Consider the following 27,703-nt stretch of genomic DNA (forward strand, 5'->3'; position numbering starts at 1 on the left):
TCATCCCAAATGCAAAAATTGCAATTTAAGGAATCGCAAAATTTGCGATTACTTAAATTGCAATTGCATTTAAGGAGTCGCAATTTGCGATGCCTCAATTGCAATGCACAATGCCATTGAAAATAATGATTTTGCTATTAGGGGGGCGCAAATTACCGTCAAATAAAACTTGGCGGGAATTTTCAAAAAGTTCCTGGTTACACACAAACATGCCCTTGGGGCATGTGTCTGCACAACATGTGTTCACATTACAATTTCAGGGGTGCCACAGGGTGTCCTTTTGGCACCCTTGAAATTTCATGCACCATTTACGAGTACCTATTGGGTACTCGTAATTGCGCATGCAATTCTCATTCATTCCTATGGGCCTACATGGGAAGCCATTCCTTAATTGCGACTCGCAATTTGCGAGTCACAATTAAGGAATGTGTAGGAATCACTATTTTTTTAGCGATTCCTACCTGCATAGGCTTTTGCGATTCCATAATTGCGATTCCTTAATAATCGCAATTAAGGAATCGCAAAAGTCTACCTTGATGCATGTGCCCCATTATTCCTTAAACCGGCATAGAGCATGCAGCAGCATTTCAAGCTTCACTCACACATTGAACAATAAATTATTCCCTAACCTGGCATACAACATGCAGCAGCATTGCAAGCTTCATTCACATACACAAAAGCGCGAGAGCACAGGCAGCAGAATCCAGTCGTCTCTCACACTCAATAATTATTTTCTGGGTGAGAGGTCTACAAACTGGCACACACCCTGCCATTTTCTTGCCCTACTCATTTTCTTTTCACCAAATGTCAGAATAGTCACAGTTTTCACTCAAGTCATAGGGACGCCGGAAACATTTTATATTCTGAATTTTTGTTCTCAAGGCCCCCAAGTATTCTTCATAAGGTATTTTATCCTTTCTAGCACTTAGAATCTGTGACAATGCCATGGTTTAAGAAACCACTTGTTTTGTGATGCAGGACAGCATTTTGGTTGTTGCATTAACCTGTATCCTTAGCTGACCAATGCACTAAAAAGCTGAAAAAAATTATTCTTTTTGGGAAGACTCTGAGGGCCATTCACAAAGTAAAGTTTTACATTTACACCAGTAGATGTACTCCTAATCAAGGGTGTAAGTGTAAGCCGTGATAATTCACAAACTTTCCCAGTCGAACACTCCAGTTGCAGTCATGGGAATGTCACGTGACGTTTGGTATTTCTCCAGTGCGGAGTTCTATGCAGGACAGAACTCCACCTTCGGGAAATGTCTTTCCCTTTGTACCCCAAGTCCCTGTGGAGACACCCCTTCCGTTAGACCCCGATGAAGTTTGATGTTGGCTGTTCCATTTCTCAACCTGGAAGAGGAGCTACCACAACCCTTGGCTGGAATATTTGTCCCGACCATTTCCAAGGTGAGGATAGGTTGGAGAAGCTCTTGTGAATGTCAGCATCAAATGTTTGTGGGCACTTCAATCAGTCATTTGTAAGCGCACTACATACCCGCGATGACTTCCAACCCATTAGATAGAGTTTCCTACTACATATTTGTAGACATTAATAGCTTACAATTAAACAGTAGAAAAAACATTTATGCCAGAGGAGTATCCATTTGTGGATACCTAACAGGCGTGAGTTCGGCCATTTTCAGCCATAAACATAGATTTACTTAGGGAAACTATCAGTTGTGAAGAGTGACTACTTGAGGCCAGAGTCGTATGAGAAGAATGATAACTACCGGGGCAGAAATAACCGGGTAGGTGTTAGCCAGGACACTAGCTACATGGAGCTGCACACCAACTAGCAGGTAAAAGATACCTGCACATTGCAACCTACCTCAGCCTCATAAAGATGGAGTGGACCACACTAGGAGACCGCATGGAAAGTGCATCGACATCTGTCTTCTGCAGAGATGTGCTTGTAACCCAACACTTGGAAATAGTCACATCAGGGAGCAGCCGTAAGTTCTCAAGCAAATGTCCGTTTTCAAAAAAGACCGAATCACAAAACAATAAGAGTGGGCCTGGCATTCACAAATGTGCACAGTAGCAGAATGGCAGGCAATGAAACAACTTTTTGGCAGAGTATAAGAGAGAATGACAGTGTGATATGCCTTCATTCCCTAAGCCTCACTCTAGAAACACAAACAAAATCTTATTTCATACACTGTATAACTCTGTATGTTCTTACCCGTGTCTCTGTTTTCTTCTAGGTTGCCTATTGAAAGAGGACGTGATGCTAGGCCTGAGAAGCTTCCTGGATTAGATTCACATTTTATTGACCCACCATGAATTTAGCTTACCTTCCCTGGGTCATTTTTTGGCTCTGCTCTGTCCAGCTCTTGAAAAGTGTTGTCTGGGGGAAGTCGTCGTCTAGTCCTGTTGCTCATCATAAGCCTTTTATCGTTGTGTGGAACATGCCGACTGCTGGGTGTGAGAAACAGTATGGCGTAAATCTCCCTCTTGGAGTCTTTGACATTGTGGAAAACCGAGATCACCGGTTTCAGGGGCAGAATATGACTATCTTCTACAAGAACAAGCTTGGTTTCTACCCCTACATTGCCCCAAATGGCCAATGGATCAATGGTGGCCTACCTCAGAATACAAACTTGAAGCGGCACCTTGCAAAAATCTCCACAGACACTCGCCAATTCCTGGAAGTAGACTTCAAAGGGTTGGCAGTGGTTGACTGGGAGGAATGGCGTCCCTTGTGGAACCAAAACTGGGGTTCTAAGAAAATTTATCAGCGGGCATCCAAGGAGCGGATCTTAAGAAAGTTCCCTGATGTGCCCAGTGAGAAGATAGGACACCTGGCCAAGCTGGAGTTTGAGAAAGCAGCACATTCTCTCATACTGAAGACATTAAGGACTGGGCAACAGCTGAGACCAATGGGTCTATGGGGTTTCTATGGGTTTCCCGAATGCTTCAACTATGCTTATAAGAAGGAGGAGAGCAAATATGACGGTCATTGCCAACCACAGACTATCCACAAGAATGACCAACTAAAATGGCTTTGGGAAGAGTCCAAGGCCATCTATCCTAGCATCTATATGCCGGAGAAGTTGATGGCATCTCAGGAGGGTCTTCTCTATGTCCACTACCGAGTAAAAGAGGCCTTGCGGGCAGCAGAGTTCAGCCTCAACATTTCCACCCCACCAGTGTTGCCGTATTCCAGGGTGTCGTATAAGCATTCCATGAGATTCCTGACAGAGGTAATAGCAGATGGCGTTTTTCCCGATGGTAATCGCATTCCTTCATGGGAAATACCCATCAAGGAGTTAACAAATTTTTAGTAATTTTTTTCGTAGCAATTAGCATAATTTTCACGTACAGTAAATCATGCGAATGTATTCACACTTAAAGCAATACTTGAATTAATTACTGAAAGTGACAACGTTAAAATAAGTAGACAGATAACTTGGTTAGTATATTTAAATGTGTACTTTACACTGTTACCGAGTAAAAAAGGGAGATGTGGACTGATGGCCAGAGCTACAGACTTTGGACCTGGATCCAGGCTTGAGGCCCAACATTGCCGTAACATTCTGTGATTCTGGGTAAATCACTCAATCTCCGTGTGCCGAAAAAGTATAATCCGACCTTGCGTAATGTAAACTGGTGCTCATGGAAAGTGCTCTAATTCCCTTGGCCCAAGTTAGTGATCTATAAAAATTGCCATCAAATATATATAAAGGATTTTGTCTGGTAAAAGTCAGGGATGGCACGCAAAGGCATTGTCTCTATAAAAAAACAGACAAGAAGTGCATTTGATTTACTTAGTGACAGTATGCTGAATGCCGCTAGTGAAGGGGAATATGCGCGACTCGATGGCTGCCTTTAGCATGCTGATCACTTTTCTATTATATTTTTTGCAACTTTATAGAGCTTGAACTTGACACAAAGTTATTGGAGCGCTTTTCTTGAGCACCTGGTACTTTACACAAGGTTACTCTTATGTTTTTTACGAGGAGATTAAGGGCCTGGTTTACATATTTGTTGGACTGGTCGTACATGTGCTCTTTTAGCTGTCTTCCCATCCGCCATCCTGGCGGTCCACCCGCCCGATTTAGAGGCTGGCTGGCAATGGGAGAAAAGACCACTGCGGTCCCCCCGACTCTACCAGGACTTCAGCCCTACGGCGGGACTGGCTGCAGGAGGTGGTGGCGGGGTTCCCGCCCTCCAGATTTAGATGTGAGCTGGTTCAGAAGGAATTCTCCTGGGAATCCCTCCTACTTAGAGTCAGCAGAATGGGACGAAAAGGGGTAAAAGCACCATCTTTTTCTGGGTACGGTCTGCGATTTCCACCTCTACTCCTTTGCCCAGGTCCACCCTTATCTGCTGCGCTTTGGCCGCTACGGACCGGCACCCAATTTTGATGGACCCGAAGGTTGGTCTTCGTGGTGTGTGCAGGTATACATTGCAGGGTGTGTCTATGTTGGTGGGGTGCAATGCTGAATGTACAAAATATGCTCACTACTCATAACCTATATGTATATATGTACAAATACACAACATATATGTATGTACGTGTATACATTTTTAAAACTAATCTGTCTCCCCACCACCATGGACGTCCCCCATCAGTACTCTGCGGACTGGATGCCACCAGCCCAATGGGAACATCCAAATCTGCTCGGCGGATCCCTCCGTCAAGACGGCGACGGCTGGTGGATCGCCAACACAGAAGACCGCAGCAGTTTTCTGTGTATTGTGTAAATATCTAAATATGGCAAGTGGAAGAGTCAGTCTCACCTCTGGTCTGAGACCTGCTCTCCCCCCAGCAGCTCCGCTGTCTGTGACACCGCCCCTGACCCAGTCTCACCTCCTCATGGTAAGTGTTCGTGGCCACTGCTGCCCAGGTCCGTTAGTGTGCCCGTTTTCCTTCTGTTCTGGTCCTGCTTTCTGTTTTTACTGTTTTCACTTCTGTTCCTGCTTCTGGTGTTAGTTATTGTTGTTGTTAGTATTGTGCCTTGTTCGTTTTGGTGCAGTTTTGAACCCTGCCACTGCTGCCCCTGCGGCTCCTCCCCCCTTCCGGTTCCTGCTCCCGCCTCTTAGCTGCACGTCCCTCTCCCCTTCCCTATTTAATGGCCGCCACGGGGTGGTCGCACGCAGCGGGCCGCCAGCGGCAAGCCCATCTGTGCGTGTCCGCGACCCGACCGCAACCAGCTCCAGAACCTCTGGATCTCCGACCACACAGCTCTATGACTCAGCTGCCCTCCTCACACTCAACCCAGGGAGGAACAACAACTGCCGGCAGTCCACTCCGAACACCACCCATGGCCAGCTCTCCTCTGACGCCAGATCTTCTCCTCAGACCATACCCCTGCAGACACTGCCCCCACAATGAACAGCAATACCTCTGGAGCCCTAAATGGCATCTTCCTCAATGTGCGCTCTATGCACACACATGCCGAAGAGATCTGGGACCTCCTCGACACCCTCTCGCCAGACGTCGCCTTCGTCACAGAAACCTGGACCAACGCCTCCGCCGCCATGGACATCGCCACCGCCATCCCCAATGGATACAAGTTCCAGAGGAAGGACCGCCCACACCGCCCAGGTGGAGGACTCTCCATCACACACAAGAGCTCCCTCCGCCTCCACGAGCGACTCCCCCGCCACTGAACACCTTCACTTCCAGATCCAGACAAACCCCAGACCCACTCTCTGCGGCACCCTCGCCTACAGACCCGCCAGATCCCACACCTCATACACCACTACCATTGCTGACCTTGTCGCACCCACGCCATCGCCTCCCTAGACTACGTACTCATCGGAGACCTGAACTTCCACCTCGACAACCTCAGCGACCCCAAACACACACACTCTCCTGGACAACCTCGCTAACATCGGACTGAAACAGCTCATCACCACACCTACCCACAAGGCAGGACACACTCTCGACTCCATCTTCGCAGGTGGGAACAACATCTGCTTCAGCCACATCACGCAGCCCCTCTAGAATGACCACCACTGCGTACATCTTTCAACACCGCCACCGCTCTAAAACCCACTCCTCGCCCTCCGCAAAGGAACTGGAGCAAGGTCACAGAGGAGCACCTCAACTCCGCCCTCAGCCGCGACCCCCCTGTTTCGACCAACACCAACTTTGGAGCTAAGGAACTACTCACCAATTGCGTAGACAAGCTTGCACCACTCCACACCACCAACAGACAACCCTCCCTGAAGGCCGCCTGGTTCACGGCTGACCTCCAAGAAGCCAAACGCTCCTGAAGACGTCTCGAAAAACAATGAAGAAACAGCAAAACCACGGAATGACCACCTATAAGACCGCCAGTACAGAGTACCACCAACGCATAGGATCCACAAAGAGGACTTTCATCCGGAACAAAACCCTCACCAACTCCACCAACTCGAAGGAACTCTTCAACATCATCCAGCAATTCACCAAGCCCCATAGCGAACCACAGACGTCACTCCCTCCCAAGACCTCTGCAGCAAGCTCAGATACTACTTCCACCTAAAAATCAAAGCCCTCAATGACCACTTAAGCGAGCAGACTCTAGATACCACCCTCCCCTCCAACGACGACATCCGGCCCATCATCACCGCCTGGACCCCGTGGACACTCGTTCCTTGAGCGCGGGCAAGGGAGACTTGTATGCTTCCACCCTATGAGAGCTGCACTGCTAATTACCTCCCATATGAGATTACTGATAACATCATTGCAACATATGAAATTAAATCATTGGTAACAACACTATGCATCCTGAGGGAGCAATTATAGTTACTTTAGGGCACAAGCTACTGTTACTTAAGGTAACTATAACTGATGTATTTCAGTGGTTTTGTCAGTTTACAACTGTATGTTATAGCTTAAATTCTCACCAAACTACGGCCCTTTAATCTTTGTTTTTTCCCCAGTGAATTTGTCAAGTAAGATATAATTACAGTTCCAAACTTTAACACCATTTTAATTCATGCTTTTTCTGTGTGTGTATATATATATATATATATATATATATATTCACAACACGCTCTCCTGGGAAAGCAATTTGAGACGCACACGAGACTTCTTTTTTGCCGCTTTATTATTTTAGTTGATTGAAACAGCATGTGGCATTTTCCTGACGCGTTTCGTTCGCTTCAAACTTTTTCAAAGGTAAGCCATTGTTCCTTGACACACCATTTGGCTGCTGCAGTTAATGTTTTTTCAAAGTCGCTTCCTCTGGTGGAATTTGAATGTAGGGTCACTTCCTGTAAAGCGCTGCATTATGGAGCCTGTAGTGCCATAGGTTGTGTCACGTTTTAACCCTCCAGTGGGTAGTGTCATACACTGCTGCTTAAAATCTGATTACTGTTCATTTTATGGGCTGATGTCTCCCTGTGTCAGCTCACTTTGATAGCTGTCTCGGGTCCAATACCAGGGCAGGTCCTTGGCGGCACCGCATCCCCCTCTTCGTTTTCACGATGCAAACTGGAAAGCTCGGGTTGGAGGATGATGGCGCTCTTCTGGTGGTGCGTTACTCTTCGGCGGAGCCAGCCGATAATTATTCACAACACGCTCTCCTGGGAAAGCAATTTGAGACGCACACGAGACTTCTTTTTTGCCGCTTTATTATTTTAGTTGATTGAAACAGCATGTGGCATTTTCCTGACGCGTTTCGTTCGCTTCGAACTTTTTCAAAGGTAAGCCATTGTTCCTTGACACACCATTTGGCTGCTGCAGTTAATGTTTTTTCAAAGTCGCTTCCTCTGGTGGAATTTGAATGTAGGGTCACTTCCTGTAAAGCGCTGCATTATGGAGCCTGTAGTGCCATAGGTTGTGTCACGTTTTATATATATATATAATTATACACACCGTGACGAAGATTCAGAAGGGTTGAAACGCGTTGCCATTAAAACTACTTGGAACCAACACGCTGTGTGCAGGCTGTTAAGTCTTGGATATCGCTCAGGATTTGCTTGGCTTATTATCTATGTATAAGTACATATATATCAAGTGCTATTTATGGACCAATATCTTCTTATTTTGTCCTCTATCAAAGTGTTGAGCTCTTGCCAGAGCGAAGTGTGCCGAGCTCTTGCTACAATGAAAACTGGCTGTCTATGGACATGTTCTTTTTCTCTTGATAGATTGAAATTTAGCCAGGTTCTTGCTAGAGTGAAATGTGGCCAGGCTTTGGTTAAAGTAAAATATGGACAGGTTCTTGCTAGTGTGAAAATGTAGCCAGACTCTGGATATAGAGAAATGTGGCCAACTCTTGTTAAATCAGAACGAGGCCAAGTCTGAAATGCGGGCAGGCTCTTGCTAGAGTTAAGAGTGAAATGTGGCCTGGCTCTTTCCAGAGGGTAATGTGACCCAGCTTTTGCTAATGAGAAATATAGACAGAATATCAGCCTATGGAGGACTAACTCATGCTCTCCATAGATAGTCCAGCACCTGTTGTCATGAGAAAGGCAAGGAGGGTGATGAAAACACACAGAGCAAGAGATACTGTGATATCAGAGCAATATTTGATATTGTAAAGTTTTGTCCTAATGTTATCTGGACAGTGCAGGTGCAATTTTATATCATCTGTAAACCTGACACACCAGTGTTATAGTACATACACGTCATTTGACTGCCCACAGACATCAGGGCTGTGAGACTCAGGCATGGAGTTGGCTGAATAGATGGATGAGCCACCGAGAAGTTATGAACCGAGGGACAGCAGGTGGTTTACAGATCAGGAGAGATGGTGAGACGCTCACAACTATATTTGGAGCAGCCTGTGAAATGGATTAGCTGTGGAAGCTCTGAGCGGTTACTTGCTTCCTTATTTTTGGTAGTTTGTGGTTTTGCTATTTTTACTCATCTTTGTGCTTAGCGTGAAAACCCTGCCTAGCTCGCTCGTTGTATGATCGAAGGAGGGATCCCAGCTCTGCACGGCAGTGTATGTTGAATTAATCGAGGCTTCGCTCTAGTGTTGAAAAAGGGGCCCAACCCTAGTGATTGTCAATGTTTCAGGAACCTCACTTGTAGAGTCAGATGTACATAATAAAGGCTGATCAAGAGAGACGTATGAATGTTTGGCAGGACTTTTAGGTCCTGATTTGAAGGTTGCTGGAATTTGGTGAACGGTTGTCAGTCAGTCAGTCAAAACCAATTTATTCGATTACTTAAAATCATAAAAGTATTCTAGACATTTATAAAACTGTTAAAAACATGTTTAAAAGTCAATTAATACAATTTTAGTCATAATAACAATTAAAACCCATTATAAAAAGATAATTACACAATTTCATTTCCATTTGAGCCCAACAATCCATTAATCAAATACATGATGCAGAAATAGTTAGCTTCCAGCGTTAAAAATCTAATCTTAATCTCCTACTTCTTACAGATGCAGCCAAGAAACTGGCGATACAGTACATAATTACGGGAGCTTTCATCATTTGCAAAAATAGCAATGCAGGCTTATACTGCGTAAATCTCATCTCCTTCAGTATTGGTTTTAAAAATCGATTCCGGGGTTCGCAATACAAGGGGCAGAAAAACAAAAAGTGCGTAGTGTCCTGGGCGGAATGGTCATCACATTTACATGGGGTCGAATCCTCAGGCCTACATCAACCTTTCTCATCCCAAAGAACCATATGGATTTGATTGAAACAGAATTTAGTCAGTAGCCATCTATGGAAAAAGTTTGTCACCACTGACAAATAAGGAGCCAACTCAAGGGATGTAGTTACCATTACATGTGCCCTCACAGATGGTTTATATAGCTCATCCGCTTCACGCTCGGCAACACAGAGCCTAGTGAAATTAGTCTTCACCCACACTAGATCTGCTTTACACAGGGATTCTGGACTAGCAAAAATCTCAGGGCGTCCTAGCTTCACAGCCAGAGACTCTACATAGGACAGCCACTGGATATCCCTCATGTGATCTAGTTTAAGACAATCTTTTCTGATCTTATGATTAAGGCTAAGGTTCGAATTTAGCCAGAGCTTAATCCACATCAGGATCGGGGCTAGTTTTATCATGTCTATGATGTATCTTAGACCTAGCTCAAGGTGTAGGGAGTAAGTTGCTGTTGACTGAGGTAGGCCCAGCAATGACCACAGGAATTTGTTTTCCTCTGTTTGGATGCGGTCAGGTTTTGCAAAACCCCAGATTTCAGCCCCATATCTTGCAATAGAGGCTGTCTTGGCTTTGTAAATAGCCAAGATCGCCTCTGTGGGTTTCCCCCCTAGTCTTTTAGCGAACCCCAAGACTGCGGAGGCTGAACTTCTCACGGCATTCGCTTTGGATGTTAACTGTGGTGTCCAAGTTCCCCTATGATCGAATACTACACCCAAGTAGGTGAAAACCTTAACGCTAGAGATAACCTTAATCACCAGATCTAGACTGGACATAAAGGTTCTAAAAGAATCAAGCAGCTTTTGCAGGGCAATTGGGGTCCTGGCTATCAGCACCGCATCATCGGCATAGAGGAGCACCGGAATTGGTGTACCCCCCATGCACGGAATATCCTGAGTGACAGCTGATAGGTTAGCCTCCAATGAATTCACGTATAACGTGAATAACATGGGGGCCAAGATACAGCCTTGGCGCACCCCTCTGCTGGACCTAAAACTCGCCGTACATTTCCCCTCTGTTGTCATCCTAATGGAGGCTTTCAGATCTTTATGTAACTCCGCTAGGAAATGCACCAAGGAGCAGTCAAGGCCCATCTTCAGGAGCATAGTCCACAGCCTTGATCTATTAACTAGATCAAAGGCTGTGGATAGGTCCATGAAGCCTAAAAATATGGATCCCCTTTTTGCCCTCGTGTACTTGGATATTATGAGGTGAAGATTGAGGCATTGGTCCTCCGTGCTCCTCCCCGACCTAAAGCCGTATTGTACCTCTGTCAGAATATTATTCCCTTTGGCCCAAGATGTTATTCTCGCCAGGATAACCTTCCCTAGGATTTTAACAGAGGAGTCCAACAGTGATATAGGCCTATAGCATCTTGGGTCTCCCCTCTGACCTTTTTTAAACACTGGGATTATAGTAGCTCTTGACCTAGATTTAGGAAATCCCACAATGGCTGAGGCATTAAAAACTTTGGTTAAAATATTAGCCCAGTACAACGGATTTACCTTAAACATATCAGCGGGAACCCCATCAGGGCCCGGGGCCTTTCGACCCGCAGTGCCCTCGATTGCTTTAATGACTTCGACAGTATCAAATCTAACAGGCGCCAAGGGGAGTTCGGACACAGGAACTTCAAAAAATTCCTGCTCCATGTTGCTACCGTAGATTTTTTCAAAATGGCTAAGCCAGTCTTCCTCAGAGATGTTAAGTTCCAACACCGCATTTTGGTCACGAGAAAACAATGGGGTATTAATAATTGACCAAAACTTTGTGCTGCTTTTTAGGGTGGCTTTATCCATGAGCTCGGCCCAGGCTTCACTCTTTAATTCATTTCTACGTGTTTTAATTGCCCTGGTATAATCCTTTCTAAGCTGCACCACTAGGGCTTTGTCCCTCGGACGAGTATTAAGTGCTTTTTTAAGGAGGTTATGGGCTTTACTGCAGTTGCTATCAAACCAGCCCATTACCGGTCTATTTTTAACTCCCTGGCCTTTAGCTGTTAAATTCATGGCCACTGTCCGACAGATACCTTCAAAGGAAGTTAGAACCTCCTCGCCCTTAGAGTGGGGATTGACACAAATATTTAAATCTTCTGCAGCCATAGATGTTAATTTTACGAAAAAATCATCAGGAACTACCTGTCCCCATTTGATCCTTCTCCCCTGATCTTTAACTTTGACTGGTATTATAGCCTGTGGAATAACAGAAGAATTTAGGAGCGAAAAACCATTAGCTAACTCCATCCCCACGGGGTTATGATCACTCAATGGCATGGATACAGCATTATAAAAAAATCACATATTTAAGGAGACCTAATGATAGAAAAATGAAATCAATTATCGAATCACAGTCCCTTCCAGTATATGTGGCAACTCGTGAACTTTTATCATAAAACTCCGCCTCATACAAATCATTACTGGTTAGTAGGTTTTCAAGAACCTGTCCCTTCTGGGTATGTTCGAGGTGCGGGGGGGAAATACTGTCAGGCCCATCTGAATCGATTAGGGCACAATTTAAACACAAATGTACATTAAAATCACCCATCAAAATAAAATGACAATAAGTGGTTTGCTTTTCCTTATAAGAGGTTAAAAAATCTGTTAGCCACACTAAATGCACATTAGCAGGGTAGCCATGTGGTGAATTATAACAATTTACGAGAAGTATTTTGCAACCATCATCCAAGGTTACCTCTATAACAAGGAAATTATGTGTGGCACAATCAACCTTTATAATTTTACCCTTTACATTCACTGAGACCAACATCAAGAGACCCCCTCTATTCCGTCCTGCTGGACAGGGCAAAGCAGGTACAAAAAATGAAGTAAAGCCATCCAACCAAAAATCGCATTCCGTGTCCCAAGTCTCTTGCATGGCGACAATGTCATATAGCTTTACAAAGTTTATCCAGTTGGGGTCTCCTCTCTTGGACCGTAGACCGGCAATGTTCCAACTTAACAACCTGACCATATCCCCCTTGCCAGGATTACCCAATACCGGTTTATATCCATCGTTAGCAGAAGAAGGTACAGGAGCCATAGGGGCAGAGTCCACTATAACTTCATCAACCATACCCTCTCCGGCCCCACGTCAGTCGCACATCTCGAGTCCTGAGAGTGCGTCAAACCTATTATGTGTTGCAATGGGGGGTCCAAATCTGAAAAAATTCTCCCTACCTGAACCCTGACTTTGACAAGTGGACCGTGGACTGTGGCCCAAACAGTGTAAAGGGACTCAATCCTCATCTAGGGGTGGAGGCTCCAGTAAGGTGATTGTAAATATATCCCAAAGGGGGCACTGAGATGCTGTTGTTGTAGTTCGTCATCGAGGCTGCCCTTAACAAGACTGTGGCCACGTGTTGAGGATATTTAAAATTTACTATCACGCAATCCCCTCTACAGTTTTTGCGTGTGGGACCAATCCAATTTACCCTCCTTGTTGTGATAATTTCTACGGCATATTTTGTAGGAAAACCACAGTTTGAACTCAGCCAAGATACGACTTTATTTTTAAGAGAATCATGTGATTCCTCGTGTGACTCAACTGCATCCAGGTTTTGAGTCGGGACATTTGCCAGTACAATTACATAGGGGCACAATCCGGGGGTAAATTAATAAAATTGCTTCTCCTACTTGGGACGGCAATCGGATCTTTAACAGGCCCTGGCTTTGGGTGTACTACTGAAGTAACTGATGGAAGAGGGGGTGGAGCTGAAGGAGCGGGGGAGTCAGGGTCAACTCTGGTAGACTGTTGAGAGGCGTGAGTTTGTTTAACCAACTTGGCTACCTTTTTCCCGACAGTCTCAGGGTGATCTATTCTAGTTGAGGGAGGCGGGGGGTTAACCTTATCTATATGGGCTAACTGTTTCTCTAACAAGCCTCCTAGTCTTTTTATCTCTGCGGTAGCAGTATCCAGTTTGGACACTAGAGGTTGAAGGGATTCCTCGAGTTTTAATTCAAATTTGGCTTCCAGGGTTCGAATTAACAAGCCAAACTGCTCTGGGCTCAAGGTTATATTTGCCTCGTTCTTACCCTCCAGGATCGTAGTTGCCTCAGGGGAGGTGTGGATATCTGGCAGATGAGATCTACCCTTCTTTTATGAGCATTCCTTCCCCCCCTTTTACTTTGCTGCTTTCTGCAGGTTCTAACGGGTCTAGTGTTTTTATGTGCTGGTACCACCTCTTCCTCCGAGTCCGAGAGAGACTTGTCAAGAACTTCTATATCCGGAGCCCGATGGGTCAGTGCTTCTACTGCATTGACTACCTCGGGCCCAAAATCAGTGACATTTTCGGTCTCTGGAGGAACTTCCAATGGGGAAAGACCCACTATGGATAGATCTTGGTCTGATAGATTACCTCTACCCAGTGAAGCCCTTCTATCATTATTGATCTTATTTACCATTTTTACTAGAAAGTTGTCTATGGGACCTGCCCCCACAGTAGCCTTGTCCTTCTTTGTCCCGACATGAATACAGGTATACTTTAATGAGGGTTAACTTATTCACAAATTAAGCCAATGGGCTCAACACCCAATGTTAATAACACAGCAGTTACAATTAGCCCTTCAGCCCTTCCAGTCACTTTACCGTGCAGAAGATGGTCACCGAAATATTTGCACAGGGTCTCTGGCCCAGCCCAGCCTCTTCCTGCCACTGACGGCCACAGACGGCCCGTCCTTTCCCCGGGCTTAGCCCCGGGCACTCCCACGGGCGCGACTCGCGGGGCGCGAGGCGTTCTGGGCTTTTCTCGCGCCTCCTGGCGCAGCGCTGGCGTCACTGATGCGCCACAACCGCCGGGGCACCTGGGGATTGAAGTCCCTGCCCTCGCGGTACTAGCGCTCAAGCCTGCTTCTCCCCTCAGCGCTCTGGACTGGTCCGCGGTTTCACAGTGTTGCGTTGGCCGTTTCCCTCACGGCAATGCGTCACCTCCGGTCAGCACTGCCCCCGCTTCCCTACTCGCCGCTCTGGGCTTTTCTCGCGCCTCCTGGCGCAGCGCTGGCGTCACTGACGCGCCACAACCGCCGGGGCACCTGGGGATTGAAGTCCCTGCCCTCGCGGTACTAGCGCTCAAGCCTGCTTCTCCCCTCAGCGCTCTGGACTGGTCCGCGGTTTCACAGTGTTGCGTTGGCCGTTTCCCTCACGGCAATGGGTCACCTCCGGTCAGCACTGCCCCCGCTTCCCTACTCGCCGCTCTGGGCTTTTCTCGCGCCTCCTGGCGCAGCGCTGGAGTCACTGACGCGCCACAACCGCCGGAGAACCTGGGGATTGAAGTCCCTGCCCTCGCGGTACTAGCGCTCAAGCCAGCTTCTCCCCTCAGCACTCTGGACTGGTCCGCGGTTTCACAGTGTTGCTTTGGCCGTTTCCCTCACGGCAATGGGTCACCTCCGGTCAGCACTGAACGGTTGTCAAAACCAAAGGTGGGCGTCCAGACCAAACTTTTTGTACGTTGAATGGACGGCAGTTTCTTTCAATATACAGAGATGACCTTTAGCGAGCAGCCGTTTCTAAATTTGGTGGACGATAGTCAATCAGGGTGGTGAAGGGCATGTTCTCCCCCACCCTGACAGGCGGATGGTACTGGTGCTCCATCCAAGTATAAATCAGGCCCTTCGTAGAGAAAGATAGACATATCTGAATGTTACAGCTTATAAGACATAACACATTAACAGTGAGTGCAACAACCATTGGCGGCCGACCCATTGGGCCCTGTTTGTGAGATCCCCAGCACTTTTCACGGTCACCACTTTCACAGTAAGTATATTGATAACCTACACGCAGTCAACACCATCACCTTGGCCACTGCTCGGTCATCCTCATTGCTATAGTTTGTATGAAGGTTGCAAAAATCTGCAGTTCTCTTTTTATATATACAATGGGCATGTAAGTGAGGGCCATCAGTTTAACCTGCACTGAGTGTTCTCAACGTCTACAACCTCATCTTAGACAAAGCCAAACATGATCAACATTTGGTCATATATCGAAATGTAAAGAATTCTATATCTGAGCAGTGGTAGGAGTCCAAATCCTGATTGCATTGGGCAGCCCAGTTGGGAGATATATTTACTGCAAGTGATACCTTATCCACCAGAAAACAATATGTCAGCTGCCTGTGCTGGCTCTTCCAATGTAAGTGTCTTTGAAATAAATGCAATACAGTTTTATAAGTGAGCTGGACCCAGTGAAAATTAGTAAGGATGGATCCATCATAGTTCCTATAACTAGTTATTTAACAGGGCAGCAAGGTGCAAAACAGATTGAAATGGAAAAGCAATGGAGCATGGAGTCTGATACAATGGTATTTCATGCATCTATCCTAGATAAACTCAAAGCTTCAAAAACATGTGAAGATGCTAAAGATAAGATTTGGTCAACTTGTCATTGTTCATTTTAAACAAACAGGAAGTGAAACACAAGCTTTTACAATGCAATGGTCTCGGCAGCATTAAAGGTAGAGCTATTGGCATTGCTCATGATTTTTTTAAAATCATAAATAAATGGCATTGTCATTTACATTGCCAATAGCTTCATCGCTTAGATATGCGACACCTATTGCATTAGCACCCACACACAGAGTAAGTAGTAGAGTGAGAAGTTGATAGTGAGTAGGAGAGAGTTATTAGTAAAGAGTATTAGAGAGCGAGTAGTAAAAAGTGAAAGAGTGAGCATTATATAGTGAGAGAGTGAGGCAGGATATAAGTCCATTGTAGGTTTATATTAAACACAATCGTTTTCTCAAGCACAGTGCAAGTGCTATACAGGTGAAACCTAAAATGAGTAACCGGCATTAGCAAACGATCACCTGAATGGAAATGTACAGATTTGTTTAATCCTGCACTTTGGCCCTGACAAATTTGGTGGAAACCGGATACTGTAAAATATTCAAAATATATATGTTCACAAACAGACACACTTACTGCCCTCAGCCCTCTGCCCTCAACACTCTGCCCTCAACACTTTGCCCTCAACACTCTGCCCTCTGCCCTCTACACTCTGCCCTCTACACATTGCCCTCTACACTCTGCCCTCTACACTCTGCCCTTAACACTCTGCCCTCTACCCTCTGCCCTCAACACTCTGCCCTCTGCCCTCAACACTCTGCCCTCAACATTCTGCCCTCAATACTCTGCCCACTCTGCCCTCAACACTCTGCCCTCAACACTCTGCCCTCTGCCCTCAACACTCTGCCCTCTGCCCTCAACACTCTGCCCTCAACACTCTGCCCTTTGCCCTCAACACTCTGCCCTCTGCCCTCAACACTCTGCCCTCAACACGCTGCCCTCAACACTCTGCCCTCTGCCCTCTACACTCTGCCCTCTACACTCTGCCCTCAACACTCTGCCCTCTGCCCTCAACACTCTGCCCTCAACACTCTGCCCTCTGCCCTCAACACTCTGCCCTCAACACTCTGCCCTCTGCATTCTGCCCTCTACACTCTGCCCTCTGCCCTCAACACTCTGCCCTCAACACTCTGCCCTCTGCATTCTGCCCTCTGCATTCTGCCCTCAACACTCTGCCCTCAACACTCTGCCCTCAACACTCTGCCCTCAACACTCTGCCCTCATCACTCTGCCCTCTGCCCTCAACACTCTGCCCTCAACACTCTGCCCTCAACATTCTGCCCTCTGCCCTCAACACTCTCCCCTCTGCCCTCAACACTCTGCCCTCTGTCAACACTCTGCCCTCTGTCAACACTCTGCCCTCAACACTCTGCCCTCAAAACTCTGCCCTCAACACTCTGCCCTCAACACTCTGCCCTCAACACTCTGCCCTCAACACTCTGCCCTCAATACTCTGGCCTCAACACTCTGCCCTCAACACTCTGCCCTCAACAAGGGCAGGAGGAGAGGTCAATTTTATCCACAGCGCATAGTCAAAAGAGTAGCAAAGGCACCAAGAGGTGTAGATTAGACCACTGATAGAGTTATGTGCAAAGTGCACTAAGGTTACAGTGGGCACTGTGTCAAAGCACAGAAATCCACAAGGCTTCTTCGCAGCGTGCCCCTTGTGCCGATGTAGGACACAGGAGGATAACAGTTCGTAATGATACAAGAGGTATAAGTGTGTTGCGTCTTAAAAGCACTGGTGAAGAAAAGGTGTGTTTAACAGAGCTTTGTACCAGAAGGCATAAAGCTGCTCCTAGCAGCAAAGGAAGCATGCTGTTTAAAGGCTGAGCCCGACGATTCCCGTGGGTGCAGGCTTAACGTGTCTTAAAAACGCAGGACATGTAACTGGAGCTTCCTCGTGGCATAGGGGATTCACTGCAGGCTCTACTTTCCGATAGCAACGGCACTGGTGTGGTCAAAAGAGGGGATGGGATTAAATAAATCTGCGCGGTTACCTTTCCTTCTCTTCCTCCTGGGGCTCTTTGGCAGCTTTGGACTCAGTCTTGCTGTGAGGGCAGACGGCAGATAAAGTGCAAAAAGAATATAAAGCCACAATGAAAAGATTGAAGACACGCACAAGCACTAAAGCATACATGCCAACATTTCATCAGACCAAAGTAGGAGATTTAAAAAAGAATATCGGGAGAATGGGACTTTGAATCGGGTTACGGGGATGTATGGGCTTTGGAAGTGTGCTGCTGTAGGATCGGACATTTGAAACGTAAATGCAGGTTTTTTTCTTACCTTTCAGAAGCATGGAGCGCAATGGCAGGCAGAGAGGGTGATGCAACTGTTGGGCACTGGCCTGGCTGGTTGTTGGCAGTGCATGCAGCCCCCCCCCCGCCCCCACCACTTCGCAGGTCTTTAAAAGACGATTCCCTTGTTAATGACGCTTTGTCAGTTTTTCACCCCTTCGAGAGCCCCTGCATCGACACTCTTTGTTGGAACAGTTAGCACTTTACACAATACCAAGCCCTGTCAGCTGAAAGCCCTGAGGAATCGGGTTTTTGCTTGTAGGAATCGGGAGGCGGGAGACTAGCCTTCAAATCGGTAGTCTCACGCCTGAATCAGGAGGGTTGGCATGTCTGCTAAAGAAAAGTGAACATGGAGCTCCCCCCCCAAAAAATGGCAGCCGCAAAGCGCCGAAGATTTTCGGATTCGGGGGCGTGTTTTGTTCTGAGTGATGGATGACGTCACCATCGAAAGAACAGCAAAAAAACGCCCCCGAATCCGAAAGAGACGGGGCTTGAACTGAGTAATGCCCCTCTCCTCCAATGGCTGGCCTCCGCTTAGGAAGCCAGCCAATGGAGGAGAGAGGCGGGTTCAAGAACCCTTACTAAAAGACATAAAATCTCCTCCCGTAGACTGCGCAAGTGCAGCCTTTCGGTCCTCGACCTAATAAAACCATACGACTACTGATTGAAGTGAGTTTGGGAGCGATATCAAGTATTGGTAATGGAGACAGACACTTTTCAAGAGGGAGAGGTGATGTGTATAACATTAGGATAAACCCCGTTTCAACAGGATCTATGTTTCAAAGGTGATGGTGCATGCAGTACAGTAATTTTTGTAGTTTTGCCTATATATTTCTGACAGTCCTCAGTATCAGTTCAAAAAATTCTGGAGAAATAAATTATATTGGTTTAGCACAGTGAATGAAATCTTGAAAGAAGAGTGTCAGTACAATTGTTGGATTAGAATGATAAAGTGAGGAAAAGAGCGAAGAAAGTTGTATCGGTGATTGGGCTATAGGAAATGGCCAGTGTGAAAGAGGGAGAGACGAGACAGCCTAATAATGATTGACTTTTGGGTTTCAACCCTAGATGGACTTGGTACACACCATCGGCGAGAGCGCTGCCATGGGAGCTGCCGGAGTGGTGCTGTGGAGTGGGAACTCCTTCGTCAATTCTGAAGTAAGTACACGATCCCTTGTCCACTGGATTAGGAGAGGCAGGAGATGTGGGGATTGAAGAAGAGAGGAAATCTCTATGACTGGAAAGCTTATAAGCTTGGACAAGGTGTGAGAGAGGCTTTCATCTCTAGACCACTGGTTCAAGATTGGCCGAGTCTCCTAGCGACCAGATCATTTACATGTACTGGCTTTTTCACTGTAGTAAATTAGTTTAACTTCTAGGACCAGATCCCGGGGTGACTGGTGCAACTCCCACAATGCCTGCTGTCCATAATGTAGTGGATGGGATGGTGCCTACTGAGAATTGAGGTATGGGAGGGACGCACAAACACACACGCACACAGACACACACATTCACTCACACACAACCAACACACATTCTCACTCACTCTCTCTTCCTCTCTTTCAACTTTGAAAACCCTTTGTATACCTGGGTCCCCTACACTGAGTTGTAAATGTGGTAATCAAAAAGATTATACAGACATTGGGTTTCTAGTAAATTAGATCTACTTTATACGCACCTCTTAACACTATCATCAAAAAGCACGTTCATTGGTATGCAGTAGTCGAGTAGCCAGACTCTTTTGAACAGAGTGTAGAAGTCACATTTAGAGTGAGGGCTGGAACTGAAGGTTCATTCATTGGCGTGACAAATAAGGAAATTCAACTCAGGTTTGTGGCAAGACCATGCAAAATCGGAGGTATTGTAAGAAACTGGTTGATGGGGCATGGTGAGAGTGACAAGATATTTTAGATACTATACCTGACCTCCCACAAATCCACCATCCATGGATTTCCACACAAAGGCAAACAAAAGGTCTCCTTGAGGTATTTATTCTTCTGTCTCGCCAATCATAGTATAGGCATGACTCCAAAGGCTTAGCTACACAAATGGTGCTTGGAGAAGCAGAAAACAAAAGCGTTATTACTATCATTTTGAAGGATAAATTACAGAAAAGTGTAGAAATAAGTATTAATAAAAAAAGGAAATTAATTTACATTAACAAGAAACATGGGGGAAACATGGGGCTGTCTTTTTAAAACTGTAAACCGTGGTGGTCCCCCTGAAATCTACGGGGACGTTTTGCAGAGCTAAAAAAAAGTGGCTAAGTCTCTAACGTGAGATCAAATCCAAAGTCAAAGTGTACCAATGGGGCCTTAGTCTGAATAGAAATTTACCTTTTAACTTAGTTTTTTTGTTTTAGTTCAGTCCGTTCGTAAGAACTGTCTCCACTAGGGCAGCTTTACCGAGCAAGACCATGCAGTCTGAAATGTCGAGCACTGATTTTCTTTTTACTTTCTTCACGTGGACGAGTCTTATGTTGGCTTCCAAACCTACAAAACGCCACTTTCGAAATCTTCAGTTCTGGACACCACAATGATAAAGTGCCACTAAGTCCTTCAAAAAGCAGGTCTCCTAGCATCCAGAAGACACTGCCTCTCAGTTAACTTAGTTGCTTGAAAGGGTCTTTGATTGGGCCTCCCCTCAGTACTCTTCTTCCCCATACCTCCATGATGTTGAGTACCATAGTCCAAACTCTTTGAGTCATGATGCAGAAAGGGAGTAGCTCAGGGTAAAGAACAGATAAGTCCACGGATGTCGTGACGGGAGCTGAAAGATGTCCTCTACAATCCTGGCTAAGAGACTTTAAGCAGAAAACCTGTTCACTATGTCAGCAAGCCAGCCCCAAGATGGCATTGTTTTGGAAGGGTTCAGCTTGGTTTGCGTAGTTCATACCGTATACCTGGTTTGGTGCAGCTTTCTAGCCTTAAAGTCACCAGCTGTGTTTGTGTATCCACTTCCTGTTTACTATACTCTGCTATCCCCCACTTCATGAGCGTTGGTTGATGGCACTGTAAATGCAAGCAGTGATTCAACATGGTTTCTCAGATTCTTGGATGAGCATTGTCTACAAGACAAAGAGGACTTTATGTCAGAACGTTAACTGCACAACCTCTGTGCTGTCTCGTGCATTGCTGATGAGTATCCAAGGACTGGCCACTCCACAGTAGGTTTCCTTCCTGGGGGAAGGTGCATACTAATCACCCCTACCCATGAGCGTCATCAAAAAGCATACAAAAATACCTTTATTCGGTCTAACAAGACCATAAAAGTACATAAAACCTAATACCCACACCCTTGATAAACATCTATTTTGGGTAAACAATTTATATGCAGGTCTAATTTCTGGCAACTCACAATTTTACCAGGATTCCCAGGCAGGTTTTGTAAAATTCCAGTCATCGCACATTGGTCTTGATAATAATGTTCTACTTTAAAAAAATATAACATACTTCAGAAAAATCTTTAAATGTACTCGCATTCCCTCAGCACTTTATCGTTGACTTCCCATGTTGAGAAACATGTCCAACATAGCAGACATTTGGCATCCTCTTTTTAAAGAAGGTAAGTTCACATTTCTGGTACATATTTTGTAGTGGTCATTGCCAGTGCAGCTACATAAGTTTCCCTAAGCTACAGGTTATCATGGCTTTTGGTACAATTGTAGTTTAAGATATCCCCCAAAGGAGGCTTTTCCAGTGCCACAAAAATGCTGAAAGTGGCTGTGCGGCCTACGAGATGGTAAGAAAGAATACTTTGGTAACAGAGAGACTTTCTGATGAAACTTGGTTTTGCACACATTTGTCATGATTATGGTTGAGATCATGGCAAAAACTATATATTCCGGCATCATCTCACCCTAGATTTTAGAGTGACCGGGGCTGCGGCGAGACAGACGGGCATCCTTTATGAGGTACTACATTTCAGGCAGTTTTTATGGTCAGCATGGCAAATGACTAGAGATACCCTGGCATATAGTTATAGCTTGTGTGGAGCTTACGACCATGGCCAGTATTCGCAATGAGCAATGGCAGCCCACTGCTGTTGTAATGTTTTAACACATTCCATGAAACATTTGAGGGTCTGTACAGAGGTATGTCCTGAGCTGTGGTCAATTGAGGTCCAGACTGGTTTCCTTGAGCTTGCAAGGCCAATTTATTTACGTCACTTACCAGGACCAGTCCCCGGCAGAGCTAAAGGCTCATGTCTCCGGAGAATATTAAGGTTTTGTTTCATTGTCCATAGCCCTGCTTAAAATTAGGAAGCTTATTCCCTTCAACGTGCACCAATCAGTGACTGGTGGTCCCATGCCCTGTGCGCAGTTGAGAATCTAAGTGACACAAAGAGCTTCAGAATCGTTTTATATATCGCTGCTTGTTCACTGGCTCTTTCTCTTTCACTTTTGGTGCAAATGCTTCTGCTGAGTAAGAATGAGCTTGGCCAGGTTTAGTACTTTCAGACTCTTACCTGTACCAGCTGCAGTCTCTAAGATACCCTGCCAGCACAGTGACGGCCTTTCTTTTTCACCCACTTGTGGCTCTATTTACTTTTTTTTTTTACTCCAAAAGTCATGCTCAACCACTATAAACTAAGAATATATATCACAAAAAAGCATCCCCAAGATCATTACGCTTCCCACACTATAACTTCAATATGTTTCCTCGAATATGATTGGAGGCACTGACCTGGGTGTCCTCTCCTTGACTCTGGCCATACTTGTGCATTTCTTTAAAATTTCCTATGGATATTTCCATTGGTTCTGTTACTGGAGTACTGATTATTTGATTGGAGACACCCACTACTTGGATTGCTTCTCCCGAGAGGGGTAGGTTAGGAACATCCACTGTTCTCACAGTGGACCGGGTAGCACCAGTGTCCAACAGAAAGGTGACGTCTTTTCCCTCAACCTTTCCTTCAATGTATGGTCCAGTCTGGTCTACCGGTAAGGAGGCGCCAAGTACGCACTCCTTATCCTCCTCCCTCAGGCCCCGTCAATCTTGTTCATCATAGAGGAACGTATCGTTTAACAAGTACTGCGGAATTGCTGCATTTCTCTCATTCTCTCCTTCCCATATTTCTGCCCTTTCATTCTGCTGACCCTGATTCTTATAATTCTGTCTAGGAGCGCGAGGTACTGGAGGTAGCTTTACCTGTTGCTGGTTCCTTTTCGTCCCCTCTTTCTGCACCTGTGGATTTAAACCATTTATAGGGGCATTACCGGCCGGTAGGTGTGGACACTCGTCTCTCCAATGCCCTATCTGGCCACACCCGTGGCAGGGGAATTTCTTCATAGCCTCTTCCCGACTCATTTTTACCCGGGGCTTCCCTCCTCCCCCAGCGTTGGTATTCTGGGCATTATTATTAGAATTCAATTTACTTAACTGTTTTTCTTGCTGTTCAGCCAATTTCACTTGTGCCCACATCACTTTCTCCTTGAGGGCTTTCTTTTTATTCTCTATTTCATCTTCGCAGTACTTGGCGTACTTTAGGACATCATCTATGGGCTTTCCCTGCCAACTGATTTTATTGTCTCGAATCCATTGTGATATTTCAGGCCTTAATCCTAGCACGAATCTGTAACTGAAATGGGTCATGTCTTTCATGTCCACATTATCGATCCCACTGTAAGTTTTGAACACTTGTAGCAACCTTTCATAAAAGGAGTGGACAGTTTCGTCGCGCTCTTGGGTAGTTCTATCTATCCGGGTCCAATCTGTTTCTTTTGCGGGTACCTTTTTCTTGAGGTATTGTATGACTTGATCATACTTCCTCATTACCTCGGGTGAGGGAGCTCCGGTTTTGGGGTCTCTCACATACTCATCATTAGGCCAATCAATTTCAATTTTACACTCGGTCCATAAGTCTACAGGCACCACAATGTCGAAAAACCCATCCAGGTCTTTTAAAAGGCATTTCTGAACCTTTATGAAGCGTTCGACCTGTCTGTACCAATCAACTGGTTTTTCCCGTAACTTTGGAAAGTCATTTGTAAATGACACAATATCCTGTCAGGACCAAGGAACATGGACGTACTTTCCCCCCGGGACCTCCCTCATGGGACACAATTTTTCTGCGGGACTTACTTCTTTGAGCACATATTCTGACGTTTGAGACTTAGCCCTACTGTCTTCCTTTTTCTTTGCCCACCGGGTTCTCCATTTTCCCACATCCCCCCATTTCTGTAGGAGTTTCAGTAATTCTTTTATCTGGATCTGTTTCCCTACCACATTCAAGCTCTCTAAATCTTTGTCTGAAAAATCTACTCTGTAGGGTTTCTGAAGGATTTTGGAGCGACTGACATCGATTCCCATTTCGGCGGCAGTGTCCATTAATCTTTCATAGAGCAATCTAGCGTTCCGGGTAAGATTTTTGCTGATGAACAGTAATTCCTCTTCGCTAAAGGAGTTTAATCTTTCTAATCCTACATTTCCAGCCATTAATTCCTCTATTTCTATCCTTAATTTATAGATTTCTAATTGTTTGGGTTGGGGAGTGCTCTCTTTTTCTAACTCTTTGGTCCATCTGTCCAATTCTTCGGGAGATACTACTGTGGCACTCCTAACCCCTGATGTGCTTTCAATCTGCACTTCTTTTGCCCTACTCTGACTTCTTGGACCTGGCATGCTCGCTCTAGATTCCCTAATGGGCATATCCATCAGGACCACTGACTCGCACTCACTTTCTTGATCATCATCTATGAGCACTTCTTTTCTCGGGAGTGGAATGCTAGGAGTTGGCATGTTTGGGGTCATGACAGGAGGACGAGGACTAGCTAGTCTATCCCCGTAAAGAGGAATAGCAGGCCCAATAGTTACTGGGATGGTCAGGGAATCTGGATGGGGATGTATCTGGGCTATGGTCCGAACCAAATCCTCTCGCTGTCTAGCTAGAGCTTCCTTCTCTCGCTCTCGTAAAGCCTTTTCTGCAGAATTGTCATGCAACACTTGCGGTACCAAGGGAGGGTAAATACTTGGGGCAGTCGGAGTAATCAACCGAGGTGGATCTTCTCCAAACGGGCGGTAATTTGGGACCGTGGAGCTAGGTTTACAAAACCCATCTCCCTCGCTGGTCTTACTATCCGTTCCTGTTCCATCTGTCTCACTATCCCTCCGACATCTCGGATATCTAGAAAACAGGTTTGGTGAACTCAGGGGCTCTGATTCGGCAACATAGGGAGGGGGGTTTTTCATCAATAAATCCTCTAGGTGCTCATCTTCAGAGTCCCCCCCAGCCATTAAGTGATGAGTCTTCTCTTTGCACTTCCCTTTCTTTTGTTCTAATACCCCCATCATTGGAAACAACCCCTCCACCATCATGCTTTGTCTCCAATGTTTCATTTTCTGCTCTTTGGTTTCTCTATGGACCCTCGGATACCACTTGCTCACTCCCTTGTCCATCCGGGGTCTATCTCTTTCCACAGCCTCAATTTCCCATTCTTCTAAGGCTTTATACTGGGTTAATCTGGGTCTGGGATGTAGTTCATTCATGCGGGTCCTCAAATTAAACAGGATTCTGCCATTAAACGTACCATCAATAGGAAATGCTAGAATCCCATCATCTGCAGTATACTTTGCCCAATTCTCTAGCCATACACAGGTATGATACCCTTTTTCGAACATCATGAAGGAAGCAGGTGTATTCGGGGGAGGGATGATCACCCCCTCCCTCGTTCTAATGGGCTTGTCTGTTTTAAAAAAGTTCTTTACTTTATCGGCAAATTACATTTTTCTTTTTACTCCATACATCATGTGCGGTCTACCTCGTAAAATCTGTTCCTTATAGAAGCCAAAGTTTTGTGGATTAGGTAAGAACTCCGGATACCACATACACCTTTCTATACCTCTCTCAAGCTCCTGTTGATTAATTTTGTTTACCTTTGAGCTTCCAATGCTAGTGCGACTTTTATTCCTTTAGCAACCAATCAACACTGGGATTGCGAAAATCCTTGTCCAATGGGTGCGCGGCCTTTTCGCGAGACGAGGTCTCACGCTCCGGCACTCACCCCTCCCTTACAATTTCAGCTTCACTACACACCCGCTGTCTTGACCAATACCAGCGCGGCACGGAGTGACGTCAGAGCAGTCTTCCGACCGACTCCCTCCTTCACAAGGTAACGGAAACTTTTAACTTTTCCTAAAGTGCGAATGCAAATCTTAGTTAACAACACACAACGTCTGCCACTGTGTTTGAGTGTTCTAAACAGGTAGAAAATTTTTCTTTCACTACTAGTAAACCACTTCTGTCTACTTTTAATTCACTCCGGATAGACTTCTTTGCCTAACCCTTCACACGAGCAATATAGAACCTGTTACTCCTCTGACTCATCCACTTCTTTCCGGGATATATACTGAGTCAGAATTTCACCAGCGGACTATTTTACTTACCATTCAAGCCTCGGAGACCCTATTACTCCTCCCGTATGTGACCCTTACTAGGTGATATCACAATGGAAGTTTTATAACGGACTCGTAGCTATCACTTATGCAGATGCAAGAAGGTCCTAATTAGTGCTTCCAGGTATTCCTAACCCTGCACTAATGACTCACAACAAGTGACTTTTCCAGCTAACCGGATTCTGCTCACCGTTAGCTATATACCTCCCCGGGGATTCGGACTACACTGAACACTTACAAACAATTTCTTTGTTAATATTACATATAACACTTATAGCAGCAATGCAAAATCATTTACATACATATACAAATCCTTAAACAGTTGCACAGTATAAAATTAATGCAATAGAAATTTCAGCAGCACATTTTATTTTCACGGTTTGTTTATCAACTATCCTGTCTACCTATCTTAACTAGTCCTAACCATAGCTCTGCTACCAGAAAATTACTGGGAGAGCGCGCAGGTCACCCGGGTCACAAGTTTACCAATTTTTCCCCCACGCACTGGGCCCTGGCGTGAGTACGAGGACTGAGTTTGCGTGAACCGGGTGATTTCTTGCACGCTACTATGAGTAATTCGGGGGGTGACTCTTACACCACTTACTATTCATGTACCTGACTTACCACAGGCACATTACTCCTGACGGATCAGGAGCTAGCAGTGGACAGGTGACAAGTTTCCTAAAGGGAGTAAACTTTACATATACCAAGTACGTTTATCCACACTTTTACTGTAAATGACCACAGACACCTGATAAGTTTTAAAGATTTATCAAAAGATTTCAGAATGAATATGCCAGAATGATAAGCCAAATACAAAGTAACACATCAATCAATAGAACCAAAGCCACAATATAACTATGGATTAGGGCGAGGACCATTAAAGTAAGTGTGAACACTATGGGGTAAGAATACTAAAACAGAACTATTCACAGTAAGTTATACTAGGGCATGGGACATGAACAGGATCTAAACGTGTATTGTACTAGACTACTCAGGCTATTCTTACTAAGTTCACTGCAACCATGCTAAAAGGGAGGGGAAAAAGTGGAACACACTAATATAATACGACAATTTTATAATACCTACAGGTGGGGA

The 27,703-nt window shown here is 45.5% G+C and overlaps 1 protein-coding gene across 1 annotated transcript in view; it reads left to right on the forward strand.

Annotated features, from left to right (window-relative positions):
• Positions 1-2,211: 2,211 nt before the first annotated feature.
• Positions 2,212-27,703, forward strand: part of LOC147692664 (hyaluronidase-3-like) — a 30,872-nt gene continuing 5,380 nt past the window's right edge. The window contains exons 1-2 of the mRNA XM_086936815.1: positions 2,212-3,206; positions 19,281-19,370. Coding sequence (XP_086792941.1) covers positions 2,283-3,206; positions 19,281-19,370 — 1,014 coding nt within the window. The 5' untranslated portion in view covers positions 2,212-2,282. The remainder of the gene's footprint in view (positions 3,207-19,280; positions 19,371-27,703) is intronic.

Source organism: Lissotriton vulgaris, chromosome 9 (assembly GCF_964263255.1).
Source record: "Lissotriton vulgaris chromosome 9, aLisVul1.2, whole genome shotgun sequence".
NCBI classification, from domain to species: domain Eukaryota; kingdom Metazoa; phylum Chordata; class Amphibia; order Caudata; family Salamandridae; genus Lissotriton; species Lissotriton vulgaris.